General features: G+C 41.1%; 1 protein-coding gene across 2 annotated transcripts in view; it reads left to right on the forward strand.

The window, feature by feature from the left end:
- The window catches only part of znf710b (zinc finger protein 710b), a 28,498-nt gene extending 12,336 nt beyond the window's left edge, over positions 1–16,162 (forward strand). Inside the window, exons 1-5 of one of the 2 annotated variants that reach the window (XM_040137633.1) lie at positions 6,399–6,456; positions 8,089–9,657; positions 12,423–12,614; positions 13,042–13,213; positions 14,347–16,162. In XM_040137633.1, the coding sequence (XP_039993567.1) occupies positions 6,412–6,456; positions 8,089–9,657; positions 12,423–12,614; positions 13,042–13,213; positions 14,347–14,528 (2,160 nt within the window). In that variant the 5' untranslated portion in view covers positions 6,399–6,411 and the 3' untranslated portion in view covers positions 14,529–16,162. Of the gene's footprint in view, positions 1–6,398; positions 6,457–8,088; positions 9,658–12,422; positions 12,615–13,041; positions 13,214–14,346 lie in introns of those variants that run through there. The other variant, XM_040137644.1, reaches the window with a different exon arrangement.

The following is a 16,162-nucleotide window of genomic DNA, read 5'->3' on the forward strand; positions in this document are numbered from 1 at the left end:
CCACACTCCCCCATGAACTTTATTAAAAAAACAGTTTCTATCACAGAAAAAACAAACAGTTGTAGGGGTAGAAACAGTTGTATTTCTAGAGTAAAAGCTGCATCTCAAACAGAAAGCTTCCCTCCCCATCACTTCATATTTGTTCCTTATTTAACCCTCCATCTATGGTGCCATTTACTGGCCTCTGTCATTCTTATTAACCCAAAATATAATCGCCTGCCTCCTGTAACAAGCTGCCCTCAAGTTAGCTATTTACCCTAACATGGTGGTTGCATCTGTTTGCTTATATTCAACAAGTGGCTAACTTGCCAGGCCACAAAACAACCACAAATGAAAGTCGTCATCCTCAGGGGAATGCAAACTAGATGAACCAGGTGACAGCCTCACCTCTCAGGTTCACAGGCACTACAGCATCATAAACTGCACTGTTCCTTCTGCACAGCTGGATGCTGCAACCATGTGACAGTTGGTTGAGTATTTACTGCAAGTAAATTGCAAGTGTTGTTGCTTGGGCTGGGTAAGGTTTAAAAATGTTTCAATACTATAAAGGGGCAAAGTGGGAGGAGTTTTTTTTAGACCTTGTACCCAGTTGTAAAAGTTCCATTCATTTTTTACATAGAAAATGTAACGTGGCTCACAGCTGGATTACTTGTAAGGCCTGGATTGGTATGAAGATCTCCTGTTTAAATCATCAATAGGATGAACAAAGATGAACAACTGTGTTAGCAGATATCTGGGCCTTTGATAAAAAGCTGAAGGTACAAGCCAGATTACATAAAAACACGAGGCGACTGCAACTAACTGCGACTCCCATGGTGCATTTTGGCAAGGAACATCCGAACACTGAGCTTAAAATTCTGTTACGTGCACCGATAATGGCGGGCCAGAGCTAAAGATTATGCCTCTGAGAAAACTGATTTTACAGTCTACAGCTTAAATGACGTCACTTTTTGTTTCTGTGGAATATAGCGACTTTGGAGCCGCTTTTGGTTTACAACTCTAATGAGAATGTGTTTTTAAATTCACATCTGCTCTGACTGGTTTCTTACTCCATAGCACTTGCCAACCCGTCACCGTTAATAAGAAATTGTTCTTATTGTCTTACCTGGTAAAATAGAGATGGAATAGAAATAAAATAGATAGCAAGTGACCGAGGGCCACGGGTATTACACTCAACATGTTGGTATTGTATTTTGATCTGTCCGCCAAACCAAAATGAAGGACAAAAATTTGATTTCTCAGAAATTAAGTTGATACTATTAAAACTACTGGTCATGACATAAACCCATATGATAATTAGAGTCCTGTGTTTCTATGTTAAATAACATTGAGGATATTGTTTTTAAAAAAACTTGAAATGGACATACAGAATGGGGAATACACTTTGGCAACCAGTGGCTCCCCACTTGGCAAATTAATTTCATTACAAATACCGAAATTGTCAAAATTAATTTTTAAATCCGATACTGTGAGTACAAATCTGAGAAAACTTTGGCTGCCAATGTTCTGTAATGTTTTTTTTGACCAGCAATTGAAAAGCTAAAAAAAACCTTGAGTTTACAATGATATAAAGCAGAGAAAAGTAGAAAATCCTCACATTTAAGAAGCTGGAACCAGTGAATTTTGCTTGATAAATGACTTAAGCAATCATAACAATTGTTGATTATTAGTTTTCTGTTGATTGACCAATCAATCCATTGATTTATCATTTCGGCACTATTACTACTAATAATATTAACCCAGATTTCCTCAACTTGAACCACAGTGGAGCTAACATGGCTGCCAGCAAAGATGGCCATGGCCACGCTGTTTATCACTGGTTAGAGACCTATGAACTCTATCAGAGGATAGAGGTCATAGGTCAGTGGCAGCCAGATCTGTCCGAGCCATGTCAGGCTCTGACCCGTCTCTGTGCCTTTTATCCAGATAAATATAGAAGGAATCTGCATCCAGTCGAGACAGAGTACAGTTTACACCGGGCATCAGGATGTGTGTCAATGACTGCATTTGGTCAGATTTTACTTCCCACTTCCATTTGATTTTATATCTAGGAAGCTGTGACTGTGACAGAAACAAAAGTTTGTTGTTGGTCATACAGCTAGAAAAGGAGTTAGCAGTGGTTAGTGGGTGTCTTGCATCAGATGCAGACGTTGGAAATTTGTCCCAAGTGTTTTTGGACATGCACAATCTCCATGTGTTTTGGAAATTTGTTGTGTTGAATCATGTAACCACAACCCAATTTGATGTGTTTTCATTTTGGGTAAAAATTTTGCTCATATCTAAAACTTTCTGCCTGTGGTCTCATCACCTAAGACGAAACACTGAGAAAATGTAGTCACATCCGCTGGCATGTTTTGTAGCTGCATTGGAAAATCATCTATTTATTTTCTTGGTAATGGAAAAATGTATCTGTGATCATGGGCAAGTATCAAATCCAAAAAATAAGAACTTTTTACAGCTATAAAACGAAAGTAAAAAGTGTAATATTACTTGAAATTTATCTGGCAGTTTAGTTTAAGAGTTAGGGGTGAGTGAAGCGTTGTTCCAAGGATTTTGATACTGTTGTACATATAGTTGTATTTTTGTGCTTTATTGCATTAGTATTTGCCTTCACAGATAATATTCTTGGACTCAAAATATATTTTCTGTTTTAAACTTTACAGACTATTCATTGGAAGCATCTTGTGTTGTCATGCGCTTGACTTGGTTGTGAGTGAAAGGAGGTGGGTTGTAGCGTAACCACAGAGAACTTTAACTATTTGTGGAAAGTTTTATTTTGTAGATGAAAACAGAGATCAGTGAAGCTGAAAGTAGAGCCAAGACACCCCCATTCATCATGTCTCAGCTCTTGCAATATGCTTTCAAATTAAACAGTGAGAAACACACTAAGAAAATTATAAAATTAGGAGAGACAGTTTTTATGATATAACAGATAATTATTAAAATATGCACAGATCTGGGGTCAAAGAATTGTGATTTTTATTAGACAGACTTGGAACCAAATCCACATATTACCCACCAACACTACTGATGCAAAACAGCCACAAATTAGTTGCTAAAATTCTTGAGTATGCCTTGTATCTATGATGATGTCCACGAATTGTTATAGAAAACACTCTACCAGCTAATCAAAGGGTTAGAGAAACAAAAATACGAGTAATTTCCATCACAGTTTCCTCGAGTCCAAGGTGACGTCTGCAAATATCTTTTTGTCCAGAACCAAAGACATAAACTTTATTGTAAAAGGAAGTTTAAAAACAAAAGCGAATATTCACATTTTAGAATTTTGAACACCTGAGTTTTTGTCATTTTTGCACAATAAAATCAGTTCAACGATTAATTGATGATCAAAATTGTTGCAGATTAATGTTCTGTCAATCAACTTATCAATCAGTGATATTAGCTTTAATTCTGAGCAAAACCTATTTCATGTATTTTAGTAATTGAATCAAACTATAGTTTTTACATTGTCTTTTACCTTTCAAGCAGTGTAATCATACAGTATAAGACATTCTCAGGATTTACATTTTATTACTCTTTAATTGTGAATTCATACTTTCTAGAGTAAAAGTATCTCTCATCCGTTTTCCTCATCACCTTTTTCAGATTTTGATTAAAATTGTTTGATTAAAATGCACTGCTAAAATCCTGATTTTATAACGTTCTGACAAATTGACCATACACATAGGTAAAAGACAATGGCTGCGCTGTTATTTCAGCTATAATTACTTTTAAAATGATCACTCACAGAGACAGTTAGAAGCTCATTCACATCTATGTAATCTGCCGTTCAGTCACTTGAATGAGACTCACAGAGAGGTGTGCCTGTGGAGGGAAAGCATGATCTTGTGCTCATGGGGCAATACTGGCAACTCTGTTCTATGGAAAGTAGCTAAGGTTTGTCGCTAGATGTGTTGCTAGGTGCTTTTGTGAGAAAAAACTTGCTAAAAGGTCAATAAATCTAGCTAAAAAAGCCTTTTGTCAACACTGCCTGTAAACACCCCCTAATGGCGCAATAAAAACTTTGCGCCAATTAATTTTGAAAGATCAACGACCAATGGGGAAACTCGGCACTCAGTCATGCGGCATTCAGCTGACCAATGGTATAACTTCATCACTCAGTCAGTCGGTCACGGACATTTACATTTATGGGACTGACGACGCTGTTGCGGTCCAGTATAAAACAGTATCTGGATATCCAATAGTAAAACACAGGGCTGTCAGTGCCTGTGCATTTCTATTAAAAACAGTTTAACTCCGGTCGATACTACTGTAGCTGTGTACTGTGACATGGGAAGATGTACGGTTGATCTAAAGGGAGGATGGTAACTTCATGGAATTAATGTTGTGGCTATACAACATAGCGTAGAGAGGACGCACCTTCAACATAGCATGCATTGACTCGCACATTCTTTGATAATGCACTTCAACATCCATGATTACAATCAGCTGGCCATTCACAAGACACATCGTCTTAAGAAATTACAGCAAAAACAGTGTGTCTTTGCTTTGTTTATACAAGCAGTGGAGTAATGAGTTGACAGAAAATCAATCAACAATTATGATAATTGACTCATCGTTAACATAATTATATATATATATATATATATATATATATATATATATATATATATATATATATATATATATATATAATCTTATATTAAATTAATTGGGGTTTTTGGACTTTTGATCACACAAAACAAGCAATTTGAAGATGGTACCTTGGGCTCTGGGAAAATGTTTTCACTATTTTATGACATTTTATAGACCAAACAATTAATGTATGAATCAAGACGATAATCGGGAGATTATTTGCATTCCTGGTTCTACCTGCGCATCAATCCACACATGCCAAACTGCAAAATACCTACAGCACAACATGTTGAGTGTAAGTTTTGGATGTATAGTGTTTTTTTTTATTATTTAATGTATTTTTTATTAATTTCTTCAGAGTATCAGTCAGTCATTTGATTCCAGTTTCTGATTATCCACCATGGTTTGCAGCTTGGTAATTTGCAGCTTTTGTGTTGTCTCAGTTTCATTATTGGCAGGATATGCATGACCTTTTTGGACTCTCAGGCCACCGTTGGCAGCATCTCACAGCCTCCACGGCTATCTCATCTCTCCACGCGTCCCTAATTTCGGTGCCGGTACGCTGGTTGCGAGATGACGTGAAAAAAGATGAAAGTTCTTCACACTTGAACCTTGGTGTTTCCTGAGGTGTCAATCAGCAGCCCTGTTTGTTTGTGTGTGTGTGTGTGTGTGTGTCTGTGTGTCTGTCTGTGTGTGTGTGTGTGTGTGTGTGTGTGTGTGTGTGTGTGTGTGTGCGTGTTTGTGTGTGTGTGTGTGACTGAGGCCAGGAGAAAGGGATTCATGGAGCTGTGTGATGCATCATTACGAGTATTACAATACCTTTTTTCTCTCCCTTAACTCTCATTTTGTCTGTTTCTTCCCTTCATCCATCTTCAATTTTTTCTTATTCTTTTACCGCATTCTGCTCCACTCTCCCCATCCCCCTCAGTCTCTTTCTGTCTCTCTTTTTCTGTCTCTCCCCTCCACCCCCTCCCCTCTCTTTTCCTTCAGTATTCTTTCCTTCCACTCCCTCCTCTCTCTCTCTCTCCATCTTCTCTCTCTCTACCATTTGCTCATCTTGTTGTCAGTCACCTTCCATCTCTTTTTCTCGTCTCTCTCCCCCTCTCTTCTTCCCCTCTCCTATCACATATTGGCATCCGAGTCTGTGCACAAAACAATCCTCCAACACTTTTCCCTACTCATAAACCTTACTTGATAAATGAGAGAGTGAAAGATACAAAGGCAGAGAGAGAGAGAGAGAGAGGGAGAGAGAGAAAGAGAGAGATACATAGATGAAACACAGAAAAGGACTCAGCAATAGATGGAGCTACAGGAATTAACAGATAAAGGAAGAGAGACAGACAGGGATAGGCAGAAACAAAGACAAAGAATGACAGGCGAAGATGGAGGAAATGCGGGTGAGTGAGGCGGGAGGCAACCTGGTGGATCCATATTTTCAGAATGATATAATGATTTTATTTTTGTTGTTGGTGTTTGTGTGCCTTGTGACTTTGAGGTGACATAGCCCATTTATCACCAGACTATCAAGGAGCCTTGCGCGTCAGTTGAAATATGAGCTGTGTGTTTGTTTTTAAATGTATGGGCCACATGCTCGTATGTCGGGAGAATTGTTTGTTTGTTTGTTTGTTTGTGTCTGGTCTGTGTTTGTGCTGGTGTGACCAGAGTCCACTACCGAAACTGTTGAAAAAGAAGGGGTGGTGGTGGTGGGGGGTGGCGATGGTGGAGGCGGGCAATGTTAGCCCCGCCTCCCCTCATTCCTCACGTATAAATAGGAGGCAAACATAGCCTATTCTCACTCAACACTCACACTGAAGAATGAGATCCTTAAAGCACCTGAAACCTCACAGCAGGAGGAGCGTGGTGAGTTCATGGGCTCTCCCTCGTAGCATGTTAAGCGGTAGTTCACTGAGGTGGTGGGCAACATGGGTTTGATCACATTGAAGCTGAAAGACAGGTAGAAAACTGCTACCAGAGATACTTTGATTGTTTTTAGGCTGTCTTTGCTTTTAAAGTTGCCATTTGCACATTTCTTCCTTCTCACTAATTAAGAATTGTCTCTGGCATTAACTCGTTAGCGCCTTCACCATTCGTGCTCTTTTGAGCTTTTGTCAACTCTTTTTCATTTCTCTTTTTTCCTCTCCCTCATCTGTTTCTCTTCACAATTCTTATCTTTCATTCTGTCTGGCTTTCATTTTGTCATTTTCTTTCTCCTTCGTTCTCCTGGTTGCTCACTGCCTCTCCCTCCCTCCCTCTGTCTCAACATATCTTTCTTTCTCTTTCTTCCTCTTGCTCTCTTTTGCCTGCTGCCTCACACTCACCCTTTCACTCAGCTCTCCCCTCCCTCCCTCTTCAGTGTCTTTTTCTCTCTCTCAGCCTTCATCCTTCCCTCATGTCGCCCCTCCCCTCCCCCTCTTCTCCTTATCTCTCCTTCATTCTCCCTTTACCTTTCATTTTCTCTTTTTTCTTTTTTTCCTCTCCCCCCTCCCCTCCACTAGACTCTTGCTTGCTCTAAGCTCTCTCTCCCTCCCTCCTTCTCTCTGTATCCTCTTTTCCCCCTCTTTTCTCTCTCTGCACTCTTCTGTTTTTGTTTCCTCTCCCGCTTTTCCTTTTTTTTTTTCATTTCTTAATCTTGCTCAGTTTTTTCTTTCTCTTTTTCCCCCCTCATGCACTTGACTGTGTGTGTTTGTGTGTAGATCAGTAGGCCATCTAATCCCCTACAACACACACACACACACACACACACACACACACACACACACACACACAAGCCATACATGGTTAGCACGCTGAATTAACATGGTGTCCTTCATAGTTCCTGTGTCTCAGTCACTAGATCTAAAAGTTTGCTTTTGGACAGTCTTGGTTTGGGATGACTGTTTGGGGAATAGGTTCGTCTCTGTAGGAGGAAATGTTCTCTGGTTTTTGTGTATCCTAATAGTGATGCAATGAGGGGCTCTTTAAAATCAAAATCTGTCGCCCCCCCATCTCTCGACAACTGGCTCAGAAAAACACTGATTGAAGGAATGAGCCTCGACACCTTCTTTTCCTTATTGGATCACTTTTGGTGAAGGACACATCCTCCTTGGAGGACAGCTGTACTTTGGCTTTTGTCACATTATTATTATGACTTTTCTGCCTTTATAACAGTTTAGTTTGTAGAGCGGTTGATTGTAGCCCAGGTGTGCTGTGTTGACAATTTTGGGCAGTTATAAGTTATCAACAGTAAGTAATGTAGTCTTATGGATTTTCTTCTTAGCTTGTCCCTAACGACTCTTGCTCATGAAGTAGACCTTAGAAATTGTCTGAAACAACAAAACAAAAAAGGATGATGAAGAAAAAAGTCCCTACTTTCATTTTTTCCCTTCAATAAAATGAGTCATAAAAAACTTAATTTGCCCGACTAAATCTCTGTAGTCAGATATATATTTGTTAATTGCTTCCTTGCCTTGTTGATGTCTTGACGAACTCCATGTGTGTCTCTTTCTGTTCTAGGAGGAGGCGAGCCGGCGCCTGGGTAGATGTGACCCCAAGGTAATGGCCAGGCTGGTGGACATAGGCACACAGACAGATCCAGTAGTTGTGCTGTCCTTGGCCCAGGCCGCCGTGCTAGGTCTCATCTCCCAGAATGAAGTGTTTGGCGCTACTATTGCACCTAATGGCTTCTACACCGGCGAACCCAAAGAGTCCCCCGCGCCCCCAGTAGACGGAGTCGACTACGAGTACGCAGACCAGCTTATCGGAGCTAACGGAGATTACTTAGGAGACAACTTGGGAGAAGACGGTCAGATGCAACCGAGCTGCAGTCAGAGGAGGTGGCAGCAGGGGCCACCTCAACATCCGGACGGGAAAATGGTTGGCCCTGATCGTCACGGCCTTCAAGGCGGTGACGTATCCTCGTCTCATGTGAAAGGGGAAGGGGTGAACTCTGGAATGTCCTCCTGTGTCCACATGCTTAACAACATGGCTCCCAGAGGCGGTGTAGTACAAGTTGATCCAGCCACCCTCAGAGGCACCAACAAGAACTGTGCAGAGTGTGAGCGGGAAGCAACTAACCAGCAGCAGGCCAACACACACGGCCACCCTCCTCCCTCTCAGGTGGGTCACAGAGGAGGCGAGCAGGGCCACAGAGGACTGCAGGGCCAGCGCCCTATGGGGGGCCACGGTCGAGGTCGAGAGGATGAAGAAGAGGTAGAACACCAGGGGAACAACATGATGAAGCCCACACAGCAGGATGAAGCAATCAGCAGCTACTTCCAGACCAGCGAAGTGGGCAGCTATGATTCAGGGGAAATGGGCATGGGGGGCGAGTACGAAGACAGCAGCCAGAGCATGATGTGGACAGACGGGAGTGCAGGAGGGCAGCACCAGCAGCCTCCACATCCCCAGCCTCCTCGTCGGCACGGCGGTCGTAGAGTAGACCGGCTAGACATCAACATCCAGATTGACGAATCTTACTGTGTAGATGTGGGAGACGGTCTGAAGCGCTGGAAGTGCCGCATGTGTGATAAATCGTACACATCAAAATACAACCTGGTCACACACATTCTGGGCCACAATGGCATCAAGCCACACGCCTGTCCTCATTGCGGGAAGCTCTTCAAGCAGCCCAGCCATCTTCAAACCCACCTGCTAACCCACCAAGGTACGCGGCCCCACAAGTGCACCGTCTGCAAGAAGGGCTTCACCCAAACCAGCCACCTGAAGCGACACATGCTCCAACACACTGACGTCAAGCCGTACAGCTGCCGCTTCTGCCGCCGCGGCTTTGCCTATCCCAGCGAACTGCGAGCGCACGAGGTGAAGCACGAGCGGGGTCGCTGCCATGTGTGCTCGCAGTGTGGCATGGAGTTCCCCACCTACGCCCACCTCAAACGCCACCAGACCAGCCACCAGGGGCCCCACACCTTCCAGTGCACCGAGTGCAACAAGTCATTCGCTTACCGTAGCCAGCTCCAGAACCACCTCCTTAAGCACCAGAGCCCAAGGCCTTACACCTGCTCCCAATGCGGCCTGGAGTTTGTGCAGCTCCATCACCTACGTCAGCACTCACTCACTCATAAGGTACTGACAGCGCCACCTGACACTTCCGCTCCCACCCAGACATGGCTGCTCCTGTTACAGACACGCTGTAAATATTACATGTATAGATCATTAGACTGCTAAAGTTTTTTCTCGTCATATAAAAGAAAATAATAGTAGAGAGCCAAAACAAAAAGACACAAAAAAGAGGCAGTATTAGATCACCAAATGGAGGCCACCACACATGTGTTGTCCAAAGGCCTCACCTCAGTTCATCTCCTGTCCTTTGCCCACTGAGATCTGGGTGAAGTAGACAGGTAAGAGCACTTAGCCTGGCAGGCATCCATCCTGCATACTTTTGTGCCTTCAGGTCGGATTTATCTTTTGACTAAAACTTCCTTGAGGTTTCTGAGGTCAGAATAGAAGAAACCGCAAAATGTCCCAACAGACTAATAAGCACCCAGCCTAAATGTTAATAAAGTAAAATGAAAAGATAGGAAGCTATTTCATCAACAACATACTAAGGACAGACTTTTTGGGGTTTTTTTAAAGCGCTTATCATTGTAGTAATAACAGATCTGGATCAGGAAAAGTGCCCATTTTTTTGTAAGTAATGTTTGATTAAGTATACTTAATCAAACATTCACTATTCAATAGAACAAGCTCCAGGATGTGTCTCCAGGGGACATCATCAAAGCTAGAATCTTTTAGTTTCTAGCTTTCCAAGAGGTTTGTTCATGTTAACAAACTGGGACTGATCTGCTGCAAGATCCTGGGAAAAGTCTTAATTCTGCTGTAAGCTGCAAAAATCTCTTTCACTTAAAGATGTCTTCTAATTACCCGTTCCCCGTTAAAAAACCTTCAAACATCAAAGGAAATTAAATGTAGAATAGAAACTTGGTTCAAAACAAGGTTCAATTCTATATTTTTGTAAGAATTTGATTTTGTACATCCACAATACCAGGAGCCCTCATGTACTCTTCATTATAATCCTCGTCTGAATGAACTGTCTGTAATTGCTCAGTGCCCCCTGCCTGCTCTACACACTTGCGCGCAGTCGCTCACACACACAGGTGAGGAAGAGGGAGACAGGGAGAAATCACACACAGTGACAAGTGAAAATGCTGAATTTCTAAGGATTTACCTAACTTTGATTACTTTCAGAGGGACAAAAATCCTAAGCCACACTCATCATTGAAATGAGAGTGGAGTCTGTATTCTCAATGGAGAAAAAAAGGTTCTCTTTTGTGGCTTGTATTTGAGTGTGCTGTCTGTTCGCTGCTCCCCCTGGTGGACAACAAGTGGGCAGCAACACAGCCCATTTGTTGTGCAGACAGTGGGTGGACTGTCAGTCTGCCAGATTTGTCTGCTTATACAAACACTGTCTCTCGACCCACCAGTGTCCTGTAATACATATTTGTTCTTCTCAATAACCCAGAATCCACTTATTCAGTGCCACTTTTTTGTCTGCTGACACTGGCTGCAGAGTGGTGTGTATGATGCATCAGCACGTTCATTTAGAAAAGCCTCAAGGCCTTAGATGTTGTGAATTGTCTGCTCTTGTGACCTGCTTCTCCATGTTTCGTACATTTCCCGTGGCATGTGGTTGAGAATATATTACGGGAGCAGTATAAGGACGGGGACAAAGGGCTTTTGCTGTTGTATTAGAGTAACCTCTTTTGATACACCTAAAATGGCTGCCATGGATTCTCATATGGTCAAAGCGATGGACAGCATCTCACAGCCAGGATGTGAATATCATTAGGTTAAAATGTCTTTGCCATCATAGCATGTTGTCCTTCCATCGTTTCTACACAACATGATGAAAACCAAAGAGCTGTTCTGTTCATTAGAGTAAAGTTGTAAACCTCTTCTTTGGGCGACATGTTCAACAGGAAGATTATACCTGATAATACAACACACAGTTTGATTTTGTCACTGATATTATTATGCTTTGTCTTACTACTTCAACGAGGGACAATCGTCTGTGTTTTAGAACTGCTGTTCCCTTGATGCTTTTAGGGATGCAAATGGGAAGTATAAAGTTGTAAAGGATTTAGTGAGTTATGCAGTGGGCTACAACTTGAGCTCCATTTTTTTTTAGCCCATGTTAGTTTACATTTTGGCAAAATTTAAAGTATGCTGAACTAGCTATTTACCGTTACAGTTTACCGTTAGAGTTTCTGTCTGCAACACACCAATGGATGGAAAGAACTATCACTGGATTACTTTGATACTGCAGAAAGCTTGAAGAAAAATGAGACGATTCTTAGGCAAGATCTGGAGTTGTAAGGAGAGTTTTTTTTCTATGATTTCAAAGCATATATATGGACATTTAATAGTAATGGACATTCTGGGAAAGGGTAGGTCACACTGAATATCAAAATGTGTGCATCATGTCTGAGTTATGACTCAGAAGGAGTGTGATTTTTGTAAGTAATTGCAGAAACCATTAGATGCTAATGGAGGCCTCCGTGAGCTGTGTGTGTCACAACCACTGCTTTTGCCATTGTAACTGCTGACCATGTTGATAAACAGGCCAAATTAGCAGCCAAACTGCAACAACTAACTCCCAGTTGTTTTCAGACCACTAGCATGCAACTCACGCAGTATTTTGCCTCATTCTCTCCCTCCGCGACCCTACTTCAAGTCTCTTACACCTCCCCATCACAGTTTGAAAACCTGTGAATTAAGCAGTTAATCCATTTCTGTCACATTTTAGTAAACAATGTGATGAGGAAGAAGACTGCAATGCACATCGCTAGATTGGAACGACTAACCCCTTTCCTTCTCTTTGGACTCTGCAGGGAATGAAAGGCCACAAGTGTGATGTGTGTTCCCGAGAGTTCACCCTGTCTGCCAACCTGAAGAGGCATATGCTCATCCACAACAGCGTTAGACCCTTCCAGTGTCATGTCTGCTTCAAAAGCTTCATCCAGAAACAGACCCTGAAGACCCACATGATCGTCCACCTGCCTGTCAAGCCATTCAAATGCAAGGCGAGTATTTGAACTTGATTAATTATATATATAAAAAAAAAATTATAACCTGGGTGATAGTAGCAAATGTAAGATTTTTCTAATTAATTTTGCTGCGAAAGGAGATGGATTTTTGGTTCAGTTCAATTTTATGTGACAGGATTATGTGAAGAGGAGAAATGAGAAAATATGCTGAAAGGAACCAGCTCATGAGGGTTTCATTCTTTGATATCAGTGGATTTGGTAAAATCAAATTCACATTGTTACAGTGAGAGAAACTTTCAGATGTTTAGAGCCAGCTGTTGTCAGGCAGGAGGATTTTATCATGAACTACCATCTACCAGTAACAGCTTTGACGTATATCTTTTCTGCTTATGTCGGTTCTCACAGATGTCACTATTTTGAATTATGTTTGTTAATTTTTTTATTTTTATTTTTTTTTTTTAAGGTTTGTGGCAAGTCTTTCAATAGAATGTACAACCTACTGGGCCACATGCACCTCCATGCTGGCAGTAAGCCCTTCAAGTGTCCTTACTGCACCAGTAAGTTCAACCTGAAGGGGAACCTCAGCAGGCACATGAAGGTCAAGCATGGAATGGACGTTTCACCAGAGGGACAAGGTGAGGACCACTGTCCATATTGTCAATATTTTTTTTTTTGATTGAACATACATGCTTTTCCTCAGCAATGCCCAACCTCACATTCACATCCGAAACAGCTTGGTTTTGTGTTCGCCAGGGCTGTTGCACAATTCGTATCAGTGACTCTTTGATCATAAACCTGCTACTGGCCTGGTCCCGGCCTGATGGCTTTGAAGCCTACATCAAAACTCTAAACCACACTCTCTCATACACACATGCCCAAAATATAAATAATTAACATTGTTTTTAATAAATTTTAAATTGTAACTTTAATTTTCAGGTAATATTTAATAGCACACAAAAATGAGCTTGAACCCAGCTCGTCCTTGGACCCGGTCAAGCTCAGCCTGAGCCACCAACCTCAACCAAAGCCTGTTTTATAGTATGTGTTGTATGGCTTGGCTTTGTTTCGGCTTTTCGCTTCCTGCTCTTCATGTTGTTCTTCTTCTACTTTTGGTTTGATTGGCGGTTGGGTTCATGTTGTACATTCTTTATAACTGTTTTACTGTTTACCTAAGACATTCAAGGTTGATTTATTTTTCGACCATACAAACATCAAACACGATGTCATGTATTTCCATGCAGAATTTAGCCAAGTTTGGATCAGAATCTGATTACATTCATGGGGTTGCCTGCTCATGTTGCCAGGCCACTGTCAATCAAATCTGATCCCATATCACACGCACAGTTGTTTTGAAGCAGATTAGAGTTTTTGAGTGTTAAACTCTTAATAATAATGACCTACGGGTATTTTTCCAGATGTAAACTATGATTTGTTGCTTAATTTAATCATAAATATTCAATAGTACTTAGAAAAACTTTTTTTTTTTTAATTTTATTTTAAGGGGCTTTAAACCAAAAAAGACTATAACCATATCTAAAAGTAATCGGTTTTGTAGCACAATCATATGAAAGTAATCAAAACTTTAAGTCTATTAATTCAAGGCAAGAACTCATATCTGTTAACATTTAAGCAAGAAAACAATTGGAAACATGATGGGCAACCCTAAGGAATTTCTTCAGCATGGTGACACTGATTGTACTGTACTAAGAGTAAGGAAGAAGATAGCTTTCGAAATGTACTTGATAATGCCTTTTTTTGTGTTTTCCAGAAGTTCTTCCAGAAATGGAAAGCCAGGGTGAGTATGAAGGACAGAACTTCAGCTTTACATCACCAGACAGTATGGACAATGGTGGCTCCCAAAACCTCACTAAACTCACTACAGCAAACATGGAGGACATGGAGGAGTATTACAACTTTGGCAAGGATACGAGCAGCTACACCACACCTTGAGTTGTGATGGACCAGAGAACATGATGTGGGGTTTTCTTTTTTTTTTTTTTTTAATTTTTATTTTATTTTCAAACCAGAAGGAAATTACAGAGGAGTTGTCAAGGCTTTGGGAGACTCTGGGGAAGGGATTTTCTTTTAGTTTTGGCCTCCGTCCAGAAGAGCCAGAACTGCCGGACTCTGATGGGAGGCCAGGAAGGAGACACACTTCAAAGGAGAAGTTTCAGCTCTGTTGCTTATAGCGGAGACACTGAAACTGTTGATGCGGCCTGGAGCTCCTTTTTTGGGATTACTACGCTAACCGACTCCGAGACTCTTTCTGGCGGACAGTGAAATCTGTATGTTGTGTGTATGTATCAGTTATTTGAAAAGAAAAAAGAAAAAAACCGTTGCAGTTGCAGAGCCATCAGCTACATTTGATGTGATAGAAATTTGTTTACCATTTTGCCATTTTTGTCATTCACAACCAATGTATGCCCTTATATTTTTGACTGAAAGTGCCAGCTAGATACATTTGCAACGAAGCTTCCACCGTGTCAGCTATTTACTCACTGTATATCGAACTTTTGATACATAGTCACAACATATTCATAGGTTTGAATGCTCTTACTAAAAAGTTCCTAATTGTTGTTACCATTTCCTGCCCAGCCCTCAGTTTAAAATTTAAACAGGCCGGTCTTTCAATGCGTTTGTGCTTTTTGCACAGGACATTGTAGCCTTTTTCTTACCAGGGCACTTGCTACCAAAGTTGCTACTGTCCCATGTTGGCTGATACCAGAAAACCATGTTGTCAGCATGTAAAGCCCTCTCACTGTAAAAAGGATTCTGCAACATGCAGTGTGTTTACCCACCGTTTTTGTTTTATATGGTTTAGCTTTACATGAATAATCAATCCCATGTAGTGAATATACTGCTCTAGTTTTTGAATTACTGAGTGAACAATACAAAGCACTTTTTCATTGAGATCTGTCATTTTTCTGTGAAGCCTATCGTCAGTAAGAGTGAACTCATTTGCCTCAAGGAGAAGAGCTTGGGGAAATAAGATCATAGAATCTTCTAAACCCCGTAAAGGCAATATTATTAAAAACAAACAGATATGCTTTCTCAGTAGGTTTTTGTAAACTGCAGTTTCCTTGATGTGGGTATTTCACAGTTGTCAGTTCAAATGTGAATTGAAGAGTGAGCAGTTTGTACAGAGAATCAGCAGTTTGGGGTTTGTTTGTTTGTTTGTTTGTTTGTTTTTTTAAAAATAGTTTCAGCACTCTTAAAACAGAGCTGTTGTCACTTTACTTTCAATTCAGTTAATTTAGAAAGATACCCCCCCCCTTACGGGAAAAAAACACTGAAATGGTTATTAAATCCAAGATGCAGATTTAAAAGAAGTAAGGAAATATATGGAGACCCTGGTTACATTTTGTAATGGTCGAATTGAAAGTGGACTGACAATAGTCTTGCTATTCATAATTCTGTTTTGGGGAAGGCAGTCAACTCCCCCTGTCCTGCCATGCAGGTCAGCCTTGATATGCACACTAAACCAGAGGAAAGGTCTACTAGTTCTTTTTTCAGATGAGGAATATCAAACTGAGGCCTCATGGAAATTGACCATGAATTATTTAATAAAGGTTCTCTAGTTTAAA

The sequence above is a fragment of the Xiphias gladius genome, chromosome 1 (assembly GCF_016859285.1).
Source record: "Xiphias gladius isolate SHS-SW01 ecotype Sanya breed wild chromosome 1, ASM1685928v1, whole genome shotgun sequence".
NCBI classification, from domain to species: domain Eukaryota; kingdom Metazoa; phylum Chordata; class Actinopteri; order Istiophoriformes; family Xiphiidae; genus Xiphias; species Xiphias gladius.